The following is a 21,625-nucleotide window of genomic DNA, read 5'->3' on the forward strand; positions in this document are numbered from 1 at the left end:
GGATGGCCACACGTTCAGTCTCCATCCTCTTACTTCCCAGTCTCATTCCCGTTGTCCCACTTCTCACATACCTGCAGCACTAAGCACCTAGTGCAGCAGCACAAGTTCCTCCTCACTCAGCTGTTGGAGAGGAGACTCTCAGCAGCTGGCCTGAGGGAGTCTTACAAGAGTCACAGGAGGCAGGAACCAAAAACTGCCCTTCAGGATATATATATATATATATATATATATATATATATATATATACTGGAGTTCGATATATATATACTGGAGTTCGACTTGCCAACATATAGTATAACACCCAGTGCTCATCCCGTCAAGTGCCCCCCTCAGTGCCCATCATCCATTCACCCCATCTCTCCACCCACCTCCCCTTCCACTACCTCTTGTTCGTTTCCCAGAGTTAGGAGTCTCTCATGTTTTGTCACCCTCTCTAATTTTTCCCACTCATTTTCTCTCCTCTCCCCTATAATCCCTTTTCACTATTTTTTATATTCCCCGTATGAGTGAAACCATATAATGTTTGTCCTTCTCCAATTGACTTACTGCACACAGCATAATACCCTCCAGTTCCATTCACGTCTTCAGGATATTTTGAATGAAAAGAAAGTAAGGAAGCAGAAGACTCCTCCAGGGTTTGACCTCTGTTTTCTCACATAGAAGTCAGAGGAATGGACATTACTCTGTTCTCTGAGGTCCCTTCACTTCTGTTCGTGGTATAGCACACAATAAGCTGATGGACCCTTCGCACAACCACTTCAGTCTCTTGGGAGAAATCCTGCTGAGTTTGACTCTAAATAGAGTAATAGGTTATTTCTCTCTAAACTGTAATACTACCCAAACAAAATGTTGACCTAGAAGCAAGGTAATTCATTGCAACACTGTTTATCATAGTGAGTAATTGTCAATATGATAATGGCTCCCAAATAAATAATTTATAAAGCAACTTACTATTTATGCAAAAATACCAAGCAAAGATCCACAAAGATCTTTGAGCATATAACAGCATGAAAACATCACAAATTTTTGAATAAAATAGATTATAGTTATCTTTCCTTTAAAATCACATGTTTTTACGTACATGAGAAGACATCCATAGAAAATACTCTGGCTGATAGATAATTGAAATACTAGCACAATTGTCTGACTGATAGAAGTATGAATGAATCTAATAGTTGTCTGTTTCGTTGCCTTCATTTCTAAATTTTCTACAAAAAAGATACATTATCCTATATTTTTTTATAAATTTATTTTTTATTGGTGTTCAATTTGCCAACATATAGAATAACACCCAGTGCTCATCCCATCAAGTGCCCCCCTCAGTGCCCGTCACCCAGTCACCCCCACTCCCCGCCCGCCTCCCTCTCCACCACCTCTAGTTCATTTCCCAGAGTTAGGAATCTCTCATGTTCTGTCTCCCTTTCTGATATTTCCCACTCATTTTTTCTCCTTTCTCCTTTATTCCCTTTCACTATTTTTTATATTCCCCAAATGAATGAGACCATAAAATGTTTGTCCTTCTCCGATTGACTTACTTCACTCAGCATAATACCCTCCAGTTCCATCCACGTCGAAGTAAATGGTGGGTATTTGTCGTTTCTAATGGCTGAGTAATATTCCATTGTATACATAAACCACATCTCATTATCTTATATATTAAAGTCCATAGGTTTTTGCAGCTTCTTCCAGCTCCAGGTGGTAGCCCTCAGATTACAGAATAGTCAGGTTATATGCATGTCTGCATATAACAGTGTGTGGACAGAGGAGCGTTAAGGGTCAGCTCTGAGTCAGACTGTCCCCATCTATGGATCAGAGTGCCCATTGGTTACCTAGCTATTGGAACAAACCTTGGTAATGTAGAAGGATTCGTGACCACCTATGATTTCCCACCAATTCTGGCAAGCCAGAAATAGGTAGATAAGTAACTTGTAATGGATAAGGGTGATTTGGGGTGGCTTAGTGGGAGGCTGAGCAGAGATGCATCCAGTTATCTATGTCTGGAGACACCTGGGTGGCTCAGCAGTTGAGCGTCTGTCTTCAGCTCAGGGCATGATCCCGGGTCCGGTGATCAAGTCCCACGTCGGGCTCCCTGCATGGAGCCTGCTTCTCCCTCTGTCTATCTCTCTGCCTCTCTCTGTGTGTCTCTCATGAATAAATAAATTCTTTAAAAAAATTTTACCTGTGTCCCTATATACAGTTTTCATATGTTCCCCTAGAAGTTTTTATGCCAGGGTTACTGTTAATAATGACAGTGTGTATATACCTCAGGGATGGTTGGGTGTAAAGAACAGCTATGGGGCATTTGTCACTGCTAAGGTGGTAACAACACTAACTATAGGGCTGGGAGTACCCTCATCCTGTAACAATTAGATTGTTGGGATATATTAACTCTCAGTTCCTAATGCTTGGAGCTCAGAGGTCAGGTGATCTTGCTAAGGGTGTATAATTATTTAAATATAAAACTTTAAATAATAATTGTAAGTATTCCTCATTGTTTTTTCTGGTAAACTTCAAATTTTTTGTGTATAATTTATATAAAATATCCCAAATTACCTCTTTGTAGATGAATGACCAATCCCAAGCCCACAATCACCTGTGTTCTTCCCATTGGTGATCTATCTTTAGCAGAGGAGTAGATTATATAAGATGTTATTCAAAGAGTTACAGTGTTAAAAATTCTGATAGTTGCATTTGATAGTCATTTTGTTAGAAATTCTCATTACTCAACTTTTTGAACTTTTTTTGAACTATGTTTGAGGCTAAGTGATAATTATGCATATTTATTTGTTGAATAATTAATTAGTTCTACTTGTATGCCAGACATTGTTCTATGTGATTTATGAACATTTAACAAATGGTCTTCCCCATTTAAAGATGAAGAAACTGAAGTACACAGAAGTTAAGTAGTTTGTTCAAGACCACACACTCAGTGGGGGATGAGGTTGGGACACCACCCTAGGTAGGGGGTCTCAAAGGCTGTGATCTTATTCCCTACATGATGGTGCAAATGAGCATAAAACACTTAGCATTTCAAGAAGACATAAATATCCTTGTTACTTTTAAATCAATGTGGATCAATATACAAACCAAGCATTCAAGAATGGACAAATATGGCAAGCTAACTCAAGCTGCTGTTCCCTCCCACAAACTGAGCTCTAAAGTTTTCACAAGAGCAAGAGATTTCTTTAAAACTTGAGATGTCTGTTTGTAGAAACAAAAGACAACAAAATCCCAGTCTGGAAAACAAAGCGAAGCCCAGAAATAGGTTCTGTTCACAACACCTTAGAACAAGAAGAAAACTTGTTTCTTGTGTTCATTCCTCTTCCTCATCTCTTTGATCATTGAAGCAAATATCATATGATTTCTCTCATATGTGGAATTTAAGAAACAAAACAGATGAACATAGGAGAAGGAAAGGAAAAATAGAATAAGATAAACATTAAGGGAGGCAAACCATAAGAGACTCTTAACTCTAGGGAACAAACTGAGTGAGGGTTGCTGGAGGGGAGGTGGGTGGGAGGATGAGGTGACTGGGTGATGGGCATTAAGGAGGGCATGTGATGTGATGAACACTGTTCAATGTGATGAACATTGACTATAACACCCAGTGTTCATCACATGAATCACTAAACTCTACCTCTGAAACTAAAAATACATTATATGTCAACTAAATCGAATTTCAATAAAAATTTTTTGAAAAGAGAAGATAACAAAGATAACCCCCCACAAGGCATCTGGAATGCGGCAGCAGCTCAATAAATACTGAATGAATGAAAGAAGACATTGGGAAATAACATGATAAAAACAAAAATGATGACCCCGCTGGTCTGCTCAGCCCCTGGAGCACATTCTATCTGTGAGGCTTCATGAGAGTTGGGCATTTTGTCATTTTTCGCACCCTTAGTGCTGCTCTGTCCTTGTTGGTGATCTGTCTCCCAATTCCTCTGAGTGTTATGTCTCCTTTATATTAGAGTAGATGACATGGGAGTCCTAGGAGAGATGCACAGTTGAAGGAAGAGAAGGAACATGGCTGGAGGGGGAGACAACAGGGGAAAGAACTCTCCAGGAGTCCAGCTCACCTTGTTCTCCAGAATTGTCCTTCTGATGTTTGCTATGGAGAAAAAATATTACTCAGCTCTTGGGTTTCCACTTAGACCTCATGCCCAAATGGTGCTCCAGGGCACATGCTGGTGATGCTTAATGTGTGGGTTCCAGCCTCTCCTGTTCTTCTCTAGAATCCATGCTTTAATGTTTTCCACTCTGCAGTCCTTCTAAGACCGCCCATGCTCTAAGCCCCCCACCAACCCTTGTTAAGCAAAATCATTCCTCTCTTTGGTGCAACTTCCATGGATTATTGACAATATGCTGTCATAGCTCACTCTCTGTCAGCCCTTTATGTCCTTCAGATAATGACCACAGGTGGTTGATGTACTATATAGAAGGAAACAGGAGGGGAGATCCTGAGTCACACGGCAGCTTGAGCATGTGGCAGCTGCTTCTTCCTCTCTTTATTCCAGGTGGGCAGACTGGAACTAAATCTCCCCCTGGCCTTAACAACACATCAACACTTCAAGGGCCTGGAGAATAAACATGCAGTGGACATGACTGTACCTTTTCAGTTTTGCTGGGCTGGTCCCTGACAGGGAAGGAGAATGACAGGTGAATGAATGGAGAATGATTGGTTCTCTGCAGGCTGTAGTGGCACAGCCATAAGCAAGCCACACCCCAGCCTCTGTGGCTCAGAGAAATATGGCTGAGTGACCCTTTGCCAGGAAACCCACTAAGCACCAACAGCCTCTGACTCCAGCAGAAACAGCTGAAGCATAGAGCCAAGGGCATGTTTGAAGGTTGCAGCTTCAAGGACACTGGAGCAGCAATAGAGGTTGGTTGGTTGAGAAGAGACAATTAGGGAGAATCTGGAATACAAGACAAGGGGAAAATAAAATCACATAAGGGTGGGAATACCTGAAGTATGGTATGTACAGTCCAGGAGGAATTGTCCCAGTTGAGAAAGGTCATTGCCAAGCTTCTTTTGACAGGACCTTGTATTCCAGATTCTCCCTATTGTCTCTTCTCAACCAACCATCTGTTTTTGCTTTGTTTTGTAATTCAGCTTCTCCACGAGAATTTGCCTGCAAATATCTCTTGCTCCCTCTTGGATCTACAGATTTCATACCAAGGTGAAATATTGTATGAAAGCCTCTATTGCACACATGGTGCCACTTTCTTAGGAAGATGCATCTGACAAGAACCACTTTGCAGTTTCTCACCTGAGTCTTCTGGTGGCTGGATGCTCCAGACCTGGGAATAAACCACATCCACATCTACAGGGTTCACTGCAGGAAAAAGTGTGCACAATGGTTCACAGGTGTCCACGGACAGGGGTTCAACCTTCATATGTGCCTTCCCAGTCCCCTGCTTTGTGACTGTCCTCCCAACCCCAACATGATTCTGAAGGTCATTTATTTATTGAAATTGGGCTTCATGGGGTCAGGGCATGTAGACCATTTCATGGTTGTTGTTGTTGTTGTTGTTGTTGTTTTTTCTTTCACCTGCTTTCTCTTCCCCCTCAGCTGCAGCTCTAAAGCCCCTTTCAGTGGGGAGACTCACCATTGACATACTCTGGCTGCAGTTCCTCAGTGTCTGGGAGTGAGCTGGAGCGAATGGACCCTTGAGGGTTTGCACTGGAAGCATCTCTGTGTGGAAACAAACTAACTACATGGAGTCCCCAGGGCAAGAGTGAGAACAGAGAGGAGGTAGGCTGAGGAGAGAGTAGGAGGAGCCAGGAAGACAGGGCACTTGGCTTGGGTGATTTGATGGCCCTTCATCTAGACTCTTAAGGTATGGTCTTTCAGGTGGGCAGCCAGAGACAGGACACAGCATCACAAAGTACTTTGTTAATAGGATAGCCTCTCTGATGTGGGAAACATGTTCTATTCCTCATATTTAGCTTTTTTAAAGTTATAAATAAGAGAATGATATTGCCTTAGATTTAATTTTTTCTCTTATAAACTCTCCTAGAACTTCATCTGCTTCTTTCTCCTCAATTTATCTCTCTTTTGTATATTGTATATGTCTTACATTCTCCATAAGACATTATGTGTCCTATGGAAATAAATTCCATTTTATGCATATTTTCACACTTTTAAAAGCCTAACAACAACTTACTCATGTATTGTAAATACTCCATAAATAATCTTGAGTATGTGAATTAGTAAGGTAATTTAGAAACATTGAATCCTATGCAAGATAACACCTAGAGTCATATGGGCCACCCCAAGACAGCACCCTGATAGAAAAATGTAATGAATACAGACATGGTTGAGTATCATAGAAAGATACTGCGTAATCTGTACATGCAGAAGGAGCAGTAAGTATTTAAAATCATAAATGAGGAAGTTCTCTAGAGTTCCCATTTTGCTTTTTTAAAAATTTTTATTTATTTATTTATTTATTTATTTATTTATTTATTTATTTATTTATTTATGAGAGACAGAGAGACAGAGAGAAGCAAAGACACAGGCAGAGAGAGAAGTAGGCTCCATGCAGGGAGCCCAACGTGGGACTCAATCCCGGGTCTCTAGGATCACACCCTGGGCCGAAGGCGGCGCTAAACCACTGGGCCACCCAGCCTGCCCCTAGAGTTCCCATTTTGAAAAAGAAAAGTTCTCACCTGGGTGCATCAGTGGCAGAGTGTCCACCTAAAAGCAGATAAAGAAATATTCATTTTAAGGGAGGTGTCCTTACCTCTTAAAACTTTGACCTGACTTAACCACATGTTGTCACTGCTAGGATATAAGATACAGAATAGAGATCCAGTTATGTTGTGTCCTGATGACCACTTATTTACTCCAAAACTGTTAGTTGGACAACCCATTGTGTTTTCCCACTGATCTGATATGCCACTTCAAATGGCAAACCCCACAAGCATGGGTTACTGTTTCTGGATTTTTTATTGCTATTTCAATTATTGCAAAATATATGTTACCTGCTGATGACTTCACCACTCTCCTTGTTTAGGTGAAACATTCTCATTTTTTCAATGTTCTGATATTTGCAACCGCCTTCCCCCCCAAAGCAGTGGTTTTGGGTTTAGGCTTGATGTTGACATTCATAAGACCCCGTGGACTCTCCTTTGCACCATTTAGCTTTGCAGAGAGATGCAGAACAAGAAACACAGCATGTCAGCATGGATGTGTCAGCTGTGTCACCAGGGGGAAGGAGCTCTTTCCTGGTCCTTCAACTAACAGCTCTGGGACAAGTCCACATGGATGGGAGCACAGGCCACTACAAGGGACATGATTAGTCTCAAGAGTCACATTACACTTGGGGATGTGCCTATTTCTGCTTCTCACTGAGCATTTATAACCCCACTCAGAGCCCTTCCAGTTTAGATGCAGCTCAGCAATCATGAAAAACATTGCGTGGTGATATAGCCAGCGCTCCAACTGTATTGGGTTTTTTGTAGACAGTGTTAGAAGGCTAGCCTAAGTGTATTCTCCAGAGAGAAGGAGGAACTAACTTATTTTCTTCAAGGAAAAAAAGAATGACCTCGGGATTTTCTACCAAGCCAGTCACACAACCATAAGGCAAAGGACACACATCTTCAAACAGTAGGAAATTGGTGTACATGATTCTAGCAACTCCATCCTGAATAAATTATTTTTAAAAATGGACTTCAGTCTACTTTCTAAACACTTTTGAACAATAACAAAAATTGGTGATATCTTGGCTCCCAAAGAAAATTCCAAAAATATTCTAACAAGTGATGGTATAATGGTATAAATTATCTTCTCTGACCTTAGTATAACTGGTAATTCATCACAAAACTGTGAAGACATCTAGATATGTGGAGCACCTGGGTGGCTCAGTGGTTGAGCATCTATCTTTGGCTCAGGTCACGATCCCGGGATTCTGGGACTAAGTCCGGCATCAGGCTCTGCCTATGTCTCTGCCTCTCTCTCTGTGTCTCTCATGAATAAATAAATGAATAATCTTTTAAAAAAAGATAAAGAAAACTAGATAGGTCTACAACATACACATTTAAGGGAATTAAGTCTTCAGCTACTAAATACATATATAAATATGTAAGACAAGGGAAAGCAAATCTATTAAATGCCAAATTTCTTCTAAAGAATAAGATTAACAAGAACAGAATGCAGCAACTAATGAAGATAAAAGCAGAAATGTCAGAATTAGAAAGCAAATGGTAGATCAAATAAATAACTCTAGCAGCTTCACCTTTTAATCAGAAGGGCAGATACCTCCTTTTCTATGCCACTCAAGAATGCGAAAGGAGAAGGTATGGAGAAATAAAAGCAGCCACAGATAAGCTAGAGGAATCACAGGACACCACTTCACTCCACTCCGAGTAAGCAGATTTTGGGCCCTAGATAAAACAGATGGTTTTCCAGGAAAATTCCCCAGAAGACAAAGAAACTGTGAACAGAATGTGGCAGTCAGGACGGAGAGTGTTATGCTACATTGACAAACAAACTGCAGTTTGCAGGGGCTTAAAGCAGCACAGGTTTGTGAATTTCCCACTTGTGCCCCAGACGTGTCAAAAATATGCTTGGGGGGGATCCCTGGGTGGCCCAGCAGTTCAGTGCTGCCTTTGGCCCAGGGCCTGATCCTGGAGACCTGGGATCGAGTCCCACATCGGGCTCCCTGCGTGGAGCCTGCTTCTCCCTCTGCCTGAGTCTCTGCCTCTCTCTCTCTCTCTCTCTCTCTCTCTCTTTCTTTCTCTTTCATGAATAAATAAATAAAATCTTAAAAGAAAATATGCCAGTAAGTCACTCAGGAGGCTGCTGGAGGCCACGCCGTCTGGAGAAGACACCGTCACTCAGTGTGAGTTTGCATGAGCACCATTGCTTGGGAAGGACAAGGAGGCAACAGCCCTGCTCATAAATTCTTCTGACGGGAAATAACACAAGCGGCTTCTGCCGACATTTCACTGGCTGCGTCTCACTTCGAGGAGACAGGGAAATGCACCTGCTTATGAGCCCAGAGGCAAAGGGGGGCCGGGTGTCAGTGAGCATTAGCAGCGCCTCTCACAAGATGACTTATAAGAGCAGAGCTAGAAACAGCTGTCAAAGAGCTGCTCCTCCAAAACCCCAACAGGCACAATTCCACAAAATCTTTAAAAAACATTGCCATGTTTTCTATATTGTCATGTAAACGATTCCCAGCATATAAGACGTATGAAAAGAGGAAAAGTGTTAAATTTCCTTTGTAATGTTGAGTACGAAACCCAGAAAAGATCACAATTAACAAGGAACCTGGCAAAAGTCACACATTACTATTAATAAAAAAAAAAACCTTTGAAACAATGCTAGTTTCTGTTAAAAATGTGTCACTAAAATTGAATTTTTACCACGAATGCAAAGATTAGTCAATTTTAGGTATTCTGGTATAATGTAATTGGTCAATTTAATAGATGAAAAAAGGAAACGTGTGATTATCTTCACAAATACTAACGAGTATTAGCAAAAATTAGAAATTGTTTCTGGGGATGTCTGGGTAGCTCAGTGGTTGAGCGTCTGCCTTTGGCTCTGGTTGTGATCCCGGAGTCCTGGGATCGAGTCCCGCATCAGGCTCCCTTGGGGAGCCTGCTTCTCCCTCTGCCTGTGTCTCTGCCTCTCTCTCTCTCTCTCTGTCTCTCATGAATGCATAAATAAAATATTAAAAAAATAAAAGTTGTTTCTGAGAAAATGTTAAGAGGTATTTGAATATGTTACACAGCATAGAAATACTAGAAAAATTTCCCTCAAAAACAGGAACCAGACAAGCTTATCCACCTAAGATACCAGAGGCCATTGTGCATATAATTAGACATGAGAAAATAATTTGCTTAAAAATGGAAAAGGAGAAAGTAAATGTTTTATGGCTTTGTAGATTATTTCCATATTTGAAAAGTGATTAATATATTGGTATGTAACTTGAAAATTGAGAGAATTCATCACAATGGATGATTTAGAAATTATTTTATGTTAACCAACAACCTCTCTCTTCATACACATATATTTTTATCAACTAAAAAGTATAATGGAGAAAAAAATCACAATTCCTTAGTCTTAGATGGTCTGTTTAAAAAATATAACTTCCATTGGACTTGAAAAAACTGAATTACATTTTCACTATTTGATGAGTTTCCAAAATCTCTTTTACCTAGTGGTAGTTGATAGGTCTAAGCAAGCATTTTGCAAGAGCTTAAAAGCTTATCTTGTGATTCTGTTGTGCCCCATGCTTGTCTTGTATCTTACAAATTAATGTAAGACAGCTCACTGAAGTGGGGCGGGGATCTGCAAGAGGAGAATGGTGAAGGTCAGGAGATTCTAGGGGCAGGCTTCAGGCTTTGTGGCCAGGTGTGGACTCCGTCTTAGCTCTGCCCTCTAGTGGCTGCGTGAACAAGACAGCCCACTTAACATCCCAAGATGGTTAAACCTAGACCATGACACACACTTATTTTTTATAATTACAGATAATATGTGTAAGCTTGCCATACATAACAGATACAATAACTGGTCATTGGTAACATGTCTTGGCTAGCAGAATATTAGTAGGGGTCAGTATGCGATATCACTTACAGGAGTCTTCTAAATTCTTAGACTTACAAATAATGTTACAAAGAGATATCATCATGCTGAAAACACAGCAGCTCTATGGGATTGCTGGTCAGTGAAGGGGGTGCTTTCATTCTTCCAGTGATGACAGAAAAAGAAATTGAACAGACTTTTCTTCTGAAAACTGGAAATATTGGACAAAATATTGGTAGAAGTCTATTTAAGTGAAGAACTATTGAAGCCAGGTTAGAGAGGGGAGAGGCTCTGGGTGAGAGGCCTGGCTCTGAAACCGCTGGTCCTGCGGGGCATTTGCCAAGGCCGGACAGGGAAGCCCAAGGGCCGGTGCTTCAGGAAGTCTGGTGGGGCAGGGAGGCACGGATTGGAATTTGCTGTGCTTTGTGTGGAAATTTTTAAAATATGGCTGCCAATTATTTGATATTGAGACCTCCATTTGGAGGTGGAGACAGTGCTGCCTCCTCTTGCAAGTTTGCTAGGCACTGGGACCTGATGAAACTGTCATCTGAAATTAGTTGAAAAAGACATTGCAGATTAGCTATCTTACTTACACTTACTTTTGAAGCAGAAGCCACCATGTAAAATTTTTGACCACCCTGTGGGCGTCATGCCCTGCAGTGGTCTAGGCCACACTGACAGGTTGTGTATGTGTTGTAGCTGAGAGTACCAGCAAAGGTCCCAACCTCTAGCCAGCACCAGCCATCATGCATGCGTGAATATGCCCCCACATGACCCATCCAAGAGATTCAGGAATTCAAAGAGAAGACACTGTTCTTTCTGTGAGTAGGTAACTAATAAATCCATAGGGATGCCTAGGTGGCTCAGTGGTTGAGCACCTGCCTTTGGATCAGGTCATGGTCCTGGGGTCCTAAGATCAAGTCCCGCATCTGGCTCCCCACAGGGAGCCTGCTTCTCCTCCTGCCTCTCTCTCTGTGTCTCTCATGAATAAATAAAATCTTAAAAAAAAAAAAGAAATCTATAAATGAAGGAGAAAATGTACTAGACTATTTTCATTCCTTTAAGTCCAGCTACTTATTATGTTTCACTCCACTGCATATAAACTGATTTTGTCTATTGAAAGCTATTAAATGATTTAATACTTGGAAATTTTTATTTAAAAGGCAAGCATAAAGGACTGTGTTAACTATTTTAATCTATACACAGGGGCCATGACATACTATAAAAGAGAACATGGAGGCATTGCCCACTGCATGAAACCTTAGAAAACCATGAAGTGTGAAAAGAATTGATCAGATGTGGAGAGGTTTTCTTTCTTTCTTTTTTTTTCAAATCCAATTTGTATCGGTAATGGAAAAGTTCACAGAAATAAAGGGCAATCAAAACAAATGGTAGATAACCAACCTGATACCTTGTGGAACCCGCAATAGAGCAGCAGAACAGCAACTATAAAGCCAAGGCCACCACACAGTGCTCCGAGAACTCTGGCTGTGATGCCGTCTCTTCTGTAGCCTCTGGTCCCTGAGGGAAGGCACAGGTGCATCAGCCTCAGAGGGTCAAGACTTGGTTCCTGGATCCTTGTCAAACACTCTGCAGGAATGGTTAATATAAATTCTCACAATGTTATCCAAGTATAATGTGTACTTTCCAGGTTTGTGTGGAGAAAAGAGAAGCAGCCAGACACTTATCTTCTTCTCCAATCTCCCACACAGAGTAGACATCCCTTGAACCTCCACCTACATTCCAAAACCCCAATATGGTACCAATGAAGACTGCTGGGGCAGAGCCATTGGTCATAATGCTCCTGTAACCAGGGACCATCAACCCACCTGAGATGGAGAGTGTTACTGCCTCACTGTGCTGGGCTCCCAGGCCATTGTCAGCCTCACAGGAGTAGTTCCCAGAATGTTCCATGGTCAGAGAGAGGTTGAAGGATGCTCCTCCTCCAAAGGGGGCCAAGCTGCTTTGTAGGGTTATATTCTCACGATAAAACCGGTACATAATTGGGGGAGAGCCTCTGTGGGCCTCACAGCGAAGTTCTACCATGTCCCCTGCCATGGCCTGGGCCCCGGGCACCCTGAGGATGAAGACAGGGCGGGATGCTGGACCTGAGGAAGACAGGGGGCCAGCGGAGAGGGTTTGTGAGGCCATCGTAGACACACAGAGCCCCGGACTAGGACCTCGCAAAGGGCCTCACCCCTTGGTCATTGTGTATCTCTAAGATTCTCAACAGCCTCTTTAGAAATTAGGAGGAATATCACTCTTGGGGTACTGTCTAAAGACATGGTCATTTGTCATTGTCAGCTTGTGTTTTCCTAATGCCAAGTCCAGCCCCCTTTCTAATCTTTTCCATGGAAACAAAGACATCTACAGTTTAACGTGCAAGGGTAACCCACTCTTCAGTTGCTGTTGGTATTCCACAGCACTGACCCCTGGCATGGGCTTCTGGTACCATGGCCTTGGCTCTAGGGTTTCTGTCTTGGACGAGTCAGAGTGCAACTCACTTCTCACACAGATACTCAACACCTTGCTCTGGATGGGGTCATGGCCGTTGTCAGCTCTGCAGTAATAGCGGCCGGCATCGCTCTCCTGCACAGCTGGGACCTCCATCTCTGCTGACAGGGAACGCTGGGTCTTCCTTCCCACACTGGTTCCTGTGTCCTCTCTGTGCCAGGAGAATGTGATATTTCCTGTGCCTTCCGCCACCGAGCAGAGGAGGACCAGACTCTCTCCTTCGATCACCATGCCCTTGGGGGCCCAGATGTCTAAGCTTACATTAGAGACAGGCACTCCTGGAGGGACAGACGATGACAGGTCAGAAGCTGACTGCAGAGGACTGCAGCCCATGATTTGCTTCACTGAGAATATGGGTAGGGCTCATGTAATCCATTATAAGCACACAAAGTAGGGAATCTGCGGTGATTACTCTTGAAGAATGTGGACACAGATACTGTGTCCCAACCTCCTCCCCATCACCCCTATTTTCATGGAACCACTAAAGAATGTGTGATGGGTCATCTGCTCCGTGAGACATGAAACATTTTCCTGAGGGAGGAGTCGCTGTGCACAGTAGTGCCATCTGCACAGTGTGAAGGGGTCACTGGTAGCATCAGTCCTACCTCAGAAAAGGCACTGCTTCCACTAACAACAATATCAATAAAGATTCCCCCATTATTCTCAATGTCAAGGGTCCACAAGAATTACAACCCCACCTCCAGCCACTTGGAGAATCTTCACTCAGATTTCTGCTTTCTCTGTTGCTTCATTTATTTCCCCATGCTGGAGCACTGTGGTGCCTTTTAAGAAACCAACTTGTGTTTCAAGGCAGCACATGAGGCCACCTATGAAGCCACTGAAGAGCAGGTGCCTTGCTGTGAAAAGTCCCAGCCCATTCCTAAACACCACAGCATGAAGTGACCAGTGAAGATATGACTGATGGATTTTACTTGAATAAAGAAGACAGGATTATAAGGAGTGTTTAAAAAAGAAGAAAGGCCAAAATTAAGTATTTGTCTCCCACAGACAGCAAACCAAGGCTTAATTACAGTTTCAGCCAAAATTAAGTATTTGTCTCCCACAGACAGCAAACCAAGGCTTAATTACAGTTTCAGCCAAAATTAAGTATTTGTCTCCCACAGACAGCAAACCAAGGCTTAATTACAGTTTCAGCCTATCCCTGGAATGTGACCTTCTGAAAGTCAATCTGACCCACACTAGTGAGGTCATCTGCATGATAAAACAAAAAACAAGCAAGCAAACAAACAAAAAACACCTTGCAGTTTCCTTTTCCTCTCCAAAGATGTCCAGGCCTGTAGAAATCCTCTCTTTTATTTTGCTAATAATCTCCTTTGCCTCACTCGTGCCTATAAAAACTTCCATTAAATAAATTTATTATATATAAAAAAAAGAAGTTAGATAAATTAGTTTGGTGTTTAATAGAGTGGTCAGGGATAGAGATAAAACCTCAGATGTCATTGATATGTGGGTGGTATTTAAGGCCAAGGGGCATGGTGAGATGGACTGGCTAGGAGGAAAATGTACTGAAGGGATGAGAGCTTAGGTCAGACTTGAACACTCCAGAAGAAAGTGAACAGAGAAGAGAGAGAGAGCAGTAGAGGGACCTAGGAGGAGTGGCCATAAGGCAGGAGAAAACCAGGAGAGTCAAGAGAGGGGAATGTCTAACTGTGAGAGAGCACCGGTCTGCCAAGAGGTTTAATAAGATGGTAACAGAGAGGTGACCATTGGCTTTGCTGCAAGGAGGTTCTAGTGTGTTTGACAAGAACAGTCTCTGTGAGTGGTGGAATGGAAGATGAAGTGAAATTGATTGAGGAGGTAATGAGAGGCAAAGAAATAGAAGTGGAAAAAAAAATAGTTCATTTGAGAAGTTTTATTGGGAAAGGAGTAGAGAAATGGAATACTAGCTATGGAAGGACAAGTGGTGACAGAGCAATTTGTTATTCTGTTGGTTGGTTGGTTTTTAAAACAGTAGACAACAGAGTATGCTTTTGGAAGACAAAACTATTTTAAGGTGCTGCTTTATTGTTACTAGTGATAGAAATTCGTCCCAAGTTTATAAAACTGTGGATATTCAGGATTAAATCGCTAAATAAATACAAATGATTCACTTGCAGAAAAGTGACCTCTGGGGCATTGCCCAACATTCTTACTTCCAATTTAAGTGTATCTTTGTGCATCAGCCCTGAAGTTTGAGCAACGCAGGTTTAAGACTTTTGAGTTGCAGCCATTAGAAATGACAAATACCCACCATTTGCTTCAACGTGGATGGAACTGGAGAGTATTATGCTGAGTGAAGTAAGTCAGTCGGAGAAGGACAAACAGTGTATGTTCTCATTCATTTGGGGAATATAAATAATAGTGAAAGGGAATATAAGGGCAAGGAGAAGAAGTGTGTGGGAAATAGCAGAAAGGGAGACAGAACATAAGGACTCCTAACTCTGGGAAACAAACAAGGGGTGGTGGAAGGTGAGGAGGATGGGGGGTGAGGTGAATGGGTGACGGGCGCTGAGGGGGGCACTTGATGGGATGAGCACTGGGTGTTATTCTGTATGTTGGCAAATTGAACACCAATAAAAAATAAATGTACTATAAAAAAATTCCATTTCCTACAACTCCTCTGGGCATCTCTCTGCTTGCTAGTTGGGATCCTGCCAATTCATGAAGGCTTGATAAAGTCAATTCCATCTTCACATTTGCTCTATTGGGTTCCGTTTTTTAACATAACTTTGTTCATTTTCTATTTTTATGAACTGCCCATTCCCTAGCTCACGACCCACTTTCCACAAGCATAGGAATTACACAAGTACCCAAAAGACAAGTAGCCCAAAGTGAAGCTGCCAGACTCTTGGTTTGCCCATGCTCAGACCCACTGATACTTACTCTGCACCTGAATCTGGGTTTGGAGGCTCTGTTTTATGACCCTTGGAGTCACGGTCTCTGCCTGACACCAGTAGGACCCTGAATCCTCCTTCCACACAGCAGGGAGCTGGAGCTCTGGGGAGCTGCTCCAGCTGGACGCCAGGGCCCTGCCACCTCTGAAGAGGCGATATCGGAGCTGAGCATTTGACCTCTGTGGAGAAAGCTGGGTCTCACAGGTCAGGGTCACTGGGCTCCCCTCTGTGGGCCAGAAGGAGCTGACGGTGAGCACGGGATATGGAAATAGCTCTAGAAGGAAGGATCACAAGTGCCCCAAGCAGTGAGATTGATGGTTCCTGCTGAAAAGCAACCCCAGCAAACAAGGCATTCAGACAGACTTGTCACCCATCACGACCCCCTCCTGCAGTCAAACTACAGGACTCTGGTTCATATCTGGTGTGGGGGCAGGTTTCCCCTCCAGGGACCCACCCTGCTCTGCTACAGTCTCCTCCAGCCTGGCTCCCACAGGAGGGAAGGCTTTACCTTGAACTTGAATCTTGACGCTACTTGACTTTTTTGAGTTGTACCAGAAGTATTTTTTACCAGTAGCACTACAGGAATAGCTGCCACTGTCACTTAGAACTGCACTTGGGATAGAAAAGTTGAAGACTTCATTTGAAAAATGTAACTCTTTTCCATCCTTGTAATATGCCATAGTCTGGATTTTCCACTTGTCTGTTTTCTTCTGGCATATCAGGTCTATGCGGTCTCCTTCAAAGACAGCAGAAGGAGCCCTGAGAGTCAGCCAGTCTGCAAGAGAGGGCATGAGGGGACTGGATTTGCCATTTCTGCGAGGAATCCAGATGTCTGGCCTTTCCCTGAGCTTTTCTGAGCTCTTGGGGCTGCTCTGCCCCTTCACCTTCAGGCAAGACAGACACCCCTATTCATGCCTCACCTTCTCGGGGCTACATCCTCTTTTTTCCTGAGGGGTATCTGAGTCAGCATGGGCTGCTATAACAAAATACCATAAGCTGCGTGTCTTATCAACAACAGACATTTATTTTTCATGGTTCTGGGGGCTGACAGTCTAAGATCAAGGTGCTGGCAGCGTCAGGTTCTGGGGAGGCTGCTCTCTCAGGTTATAGACTTGCTGACTTCTTGTGTATTTTCACCTGTGAGCTCTCTGGCCTCTTTTTCTAAGGGTGCTAATCCCATCATGAGGACCTCCAGGACTGTATCACCTCCCAAGGGCCCCACCACCAAATAACATCCTCTTGGGATTAGGATTTCAACATACGAGTTTGGGTGTGAGACTCAACATTCAATCAATGGCAGGGAAGGTCAAAGTAGTCTGAATTTTTTACACAGATATAGGTGCAGGAGTGTCCTGCCAAAGGTCTTCTTGCTTAGCTCTCTCTGTTGGTGACGTCACACGGAGGACCATCATCGTCAGGGGACATTTTGCTTACCCACCACCATGCTTTCTTTTATCCAGCCTTCAAAGGCCCTACACTGTGTTCTCAATTTATGTTCTGCCCCTTTTTCTTGCCTCACCAGAGGAGATGGCCAAGGGGCCTAGATAGCTGGGGAATAAAGTGGTTACTGAAATAAGATCCAGTATCTCAATCCTCAGAACTTTCCACTTGACTATTTTCCAAACACTTCCCGTCCATTCCATGTGTAATAAGGTCTTAGGGGACTGACTGTAGTGAGAAAAGTCATTGCCAAAAATAAACGTGCTCCCCTGGGACTGCTTCTCTCAGATTCTACCCTGTGACTCCACTTATTTATGGTACCAGACCACCTTCTGGGTTTGGGACATTTGCATTACCTTTTAGGGTTGTAGTTGAAGGTTTTGACCTCGAGGTGAGGAACTAAGTTATATCTCAAACAGCAATCTCCCTGCCACTGTTCATTGGTGGCACGGCTGCCAGAATTTGGATGTGTAATGTAGGGAAGTAGAGGTCACCCCAATAAGAGATGAAGGGCCTCATCAAATACCTCAGCAGAACCAAAGCTGAAATGTCTCAGAAAACTCGTGAAATTTAGAATCATAATTTTTGGAACACATGCTACCTACTGTTCCAGGTGGGGAATCAAATTTACCTGTTGGACATTGGGGAAAACAATCTGGGTTATGAAAAATGAAATCAGAAGGGCAGGAAAGGTGGGTTGTAGAAACAATTAACTTAATTTGAGGTTTTCATCCTCCTTCACTGATGGAGAGACCAGATCTCACCGGGACTTGGCTGTGGGACTTAAAATCAAGCTGATTTTTAAACCGCTAGTACAGTCTTCATCCAGAAACTATAAGGATTCCCAGGGAGAACACTGTCAGGGTAGGGGGCAAACATTCTGTGTCATGGTTAGAGATGCCATGAAAAGTCTGGTAGTCTGAAAGTCTACCTGAAAAGTCACACGGTAGGCAATCTCACGGACTTGGGGCTGCAGCTGACAAGGTGAGCCTGTGAGTCCATTGCTAAGGATTGTTCACGGCAGAGCGCAAATGCAACAGATGAGGCCTGCTCCTGAGCACACTAGGTGCCAGAGCTCCTGTAGGTGTCCCTGGCATCCCTGTTCCCTTAACGTCTGGCCATAATAGGTGAGGCAGGGTTCTGTTCTCCCAGGACAGTGCTTTGGAGCCCTAAGGGCCCCTTCTACTTGGCAGTTGGTGCTGGCGAGGCACAGGAGCAATCCTCCATCTCTCTAGATTCAGTCCAGGCTCGTGTACATACAGAATAAAGTCTTGCTTTCTATACATAGGTGAGCACAGCTTTAAGTCAAGAAGAGCAAGGTGAGATTAGTTGTAGTCACACAACCATAGGAAGGTAGCATACGTGTGTAGGCACACAGAATTTGGCAGTGCTCTAGAGCCAGGGGCAGACCAGGGTCTGGGAGCTGCCCGGATGCCTATTTGGGGAAAGGAAGTGTGGCCGACAGCAGCTGTCCTGCTCAGGGGCGGCTCAGTGCTTACAACAGATGCCTGCAGAGTTGCTCTCTGACTTCACAGGACAATGTGTCCACTCCCCACCCAGAGCCAGAGCAGCAGTGTTGGTTCAACACCATCCCGACCATGCAGACACTCTTGACTGTTTTCCTGAGAGAACAACTGTTTTCAGAGCTGTGGGGACACTCAGCCGGACCTGGTGGAGGGTTATGGTCCCATGGCCCAGAGAACCATCCTCCCCCATGAGCTGTCCAGCCTGCACACCCTCTTCCAAATGCCACTCCCTCTATGGCTGGGGCTGTGTGATTGGGTGGTGGACTCCACCTGGGCAGGCCAGGCAGGCCTTCTCACCCATCACCAAGCCAAGCGGACTGGCCCTGCGGCAGGTTGGCCCAGGGGAGCAACGACATTGGAACATCTCTGTGGCCTCTCCTCGTCCCTCTCTAAAGGACCTCGTGGGTGCCAGGTGACAGACAAACCAGACCCCAGGAAGGACAAGAATGCAAGTGACTCACCTGCCTCTTCACTGGCGGAAGCTGTGAGGGGATCAAAAACCAGAGGTTAGCCCAGAGAATTTGTCTTCAAAATTTAGACATTTCTATTACTCTGCTAAACTGCCCCCAAACTCCCCATCACCCCTTTTTCTGTTCTACTCCATTATCACCAACAATGCAATCTCCCTCAAACACCAACTGACCCCTACTCATGTTACAATCACAAGGCAAGTGCAAACCTCTCCTTTGACCAAAGGGAGCACGTGGGGGACGTCCCACAGATGGATGCCAGATGTTCAGTGATTCTCAGTTCTTTGTCCTTCCCCTCCCCCCACCAATCTCCTGCATACCCAGTGTGTTGGCTACATGATATCCCAAGTCACCAAGAGTCCATCAGGAAACACCCAGAGTTTGTAGTGTAACCCTGACAGTTGGGATTTTTCTCAGCCAGACTTTGTGCCTGACTTAAGCTTTGAGCTAAGGCATCCACTTCGAAGACTGTGATCACAACACACTGAAGTCATCAGACTAAATGAAGAGTCAGGCCACCTCCCCACTCTGAGGCTTTCGTTTTAGAAATCTTGGCTGATTTCCATAACTGACCATGTGGGCCACTTGATTTATTCTCTTCCCAACTTTAAATTCCCACTCATTTGTTTGAATTCACCAATAAAGTGCAAGCCCATGAAACTGTGGGCTCCCAGCCTCCACCCCAATAAGAGCAGAACCCCAGACCCATGTTGTCTCTCTCCCCACGACCTCTTTGTGTGATCCCAGGGGTGCTGTGTAGTTCCAGGTTCTGTAAGTAATAAACCTTTAGTATTCCAAAGTTTCTTGACCATTATTACCTAAGGGGGTTTTGCAATCATGATAAGAACCAGGAGGGCTGGTCCAGCCACAACCTTGCTTATTGATAGGCTGAGACGGGCACACACAGTTTTGAAAACTGAAGGCACCTTGAATGGATTCCGTTTCTCTGGCTGTATTTTATGTGAGGGTTCTTTTACTCATTAACAAATGTTGGCTTAGTTCCTCCTGAATGTAGAGAAAGGAATCTCATTTCCCTATAGCAGCCTGCCTGTCCAGGTAGCCCTCGGCTCAACAGAGGAGCCTGAGCAAAGGGTATGCATGTGTCTCCAAACTCCAACTTGGAGATAACTGTCCAAACAGTTCTCATAGAGAAGTAGTAAATGTTGAAATAATTAAAACTGTATTTATGAGAATTCATTACTGTATGAATTACCTAAGATAATTCACGAATGGTAATTCGTGAAACTCATAACCCACGAACAGTAAAGTAGCCGACCTTGAACGTTAAGGACAAGGATGCATTACAGTCTGACTTGCCCAGGGCCCACTGCTATGCATCTGACTCTGCTCTCTAAGCTGGAAGCAGACACCTGGGCATGCCTACTGGTCTCCGGGCTCTGATAAACCCTCAGGGCTTTCTGGAGCTGGAGACTCTGGTACCACCTCAGTTCTACCTCAAATTATTGGACTTACCAAAGATGACCAGCAATGACCACAACAACAGCATGAGGACCTGGTTCATCTACCCGAGAAGAAATGTTCCCTCAGTCACCAGCTGGAGTCTGTGTGCAGGGAATGGAAACTGCTTTTCAAAGTTAGTTTTGAGCAATTAGCGAAAAAAAGGAAGTAGAAGGGCTTATCAACGTCTGGCCACTGTCTTCTTCTCTGTAGGTGCTATGAGAATGAAGATGGTCCTCTAGATGCCAAAGAAACTCCTCCTCTTGACACTGATGACAGTTAACACTGACACACAGCTGTTCACGAGTTGGACACAGTTCTAAGCGCCTTATGCTCACAGGGTTATTTGATGTCCTGAGGAAGCTTCTGGAATCTGCACAATCTCCTTTACACAGTTAGAGAAACAGGCAGCAGGAAAGATAAGTAATAGACCAATATCAGCATGGTCACTTTCCAGTAGTGACAGCTGGGAGTCAAACCCAGGCAGCCCTGTCCTACAGTCTGACTCAAATGCTAGCAGATCTTACCATGATATATAATGCTTCTCACCGTTCCTTAGGATAGCAGGGTCATTGGTGTAACCGCTCAGAGTCCCCGGGTGACCCTTTCTTCTGCCCATATCTAGCCATCTAGAACTGCTAATGTTGCTAACATTCAAAACATGTGCTCTGTATTATTGAAAACATTGTTCTCTTCTTTATTTCTAATCCATGTTGCTTTTTGGACAGTGCGCCGCTTCCAATGTGGCCACACCTTCCAAGCACACATCCCCAAAGCCTATTATCACC

General features: G+C 43.8%; 1 protein-coding gene across 1 annotated transcript; it reads right to left on the reverse strand.

The window, feature by feature from the left end:
- Positions 1-3,454: 3,454 nt before the first annotated feature.
- On the reverse strand, positions 3,455-20,968 carry LOC121487881 (Fc receptor-like protein 2). Its single transcript, XM_041750361.1, has 12 exons — positions 20,853-20,968; positions 19,371-19,391; positions 16,452-16,718; positions 15,933-16,217; positions 13,040-13,327; positions 12,365-12,643; positions 11,940-12,056; positions 6,674-6,701; positions 5,611-5,696; positions 5,271-5,336; positions 4,080-4,111; positions 3,455-3,990 (listed from the first exon to the last, which is right to left on the reverse strand). Exons 1-12 carry the CDS (start codon positions 20,899-20,901, stop codon positions 3,952-3,954), a joined length of 1,557 nt encoding a protein of 518 aa, XP_041606295.1. The 5' UTR covers positions 20,902-20,968; the 3' UTR covers positions 3,455-3,951.
- Positions 20,969-21,625: the final 657 nt, after the last annotated feature.

This window comes from Vulpes lagopus, chromosome 1 (assembly GCF_018345385.1).
Source record: "Vulpes lagopus strain Blue_001 chromosome 1, ASM1834538v1, whole genome shotgun sequence".
Classification (NCBI taxonomy): domain Eukaryota; kingdom Metazoa; phylum Chordata; class Mammalia; order Carnivora; family Canidae; genus Vulpes; species Vulpes lagopus.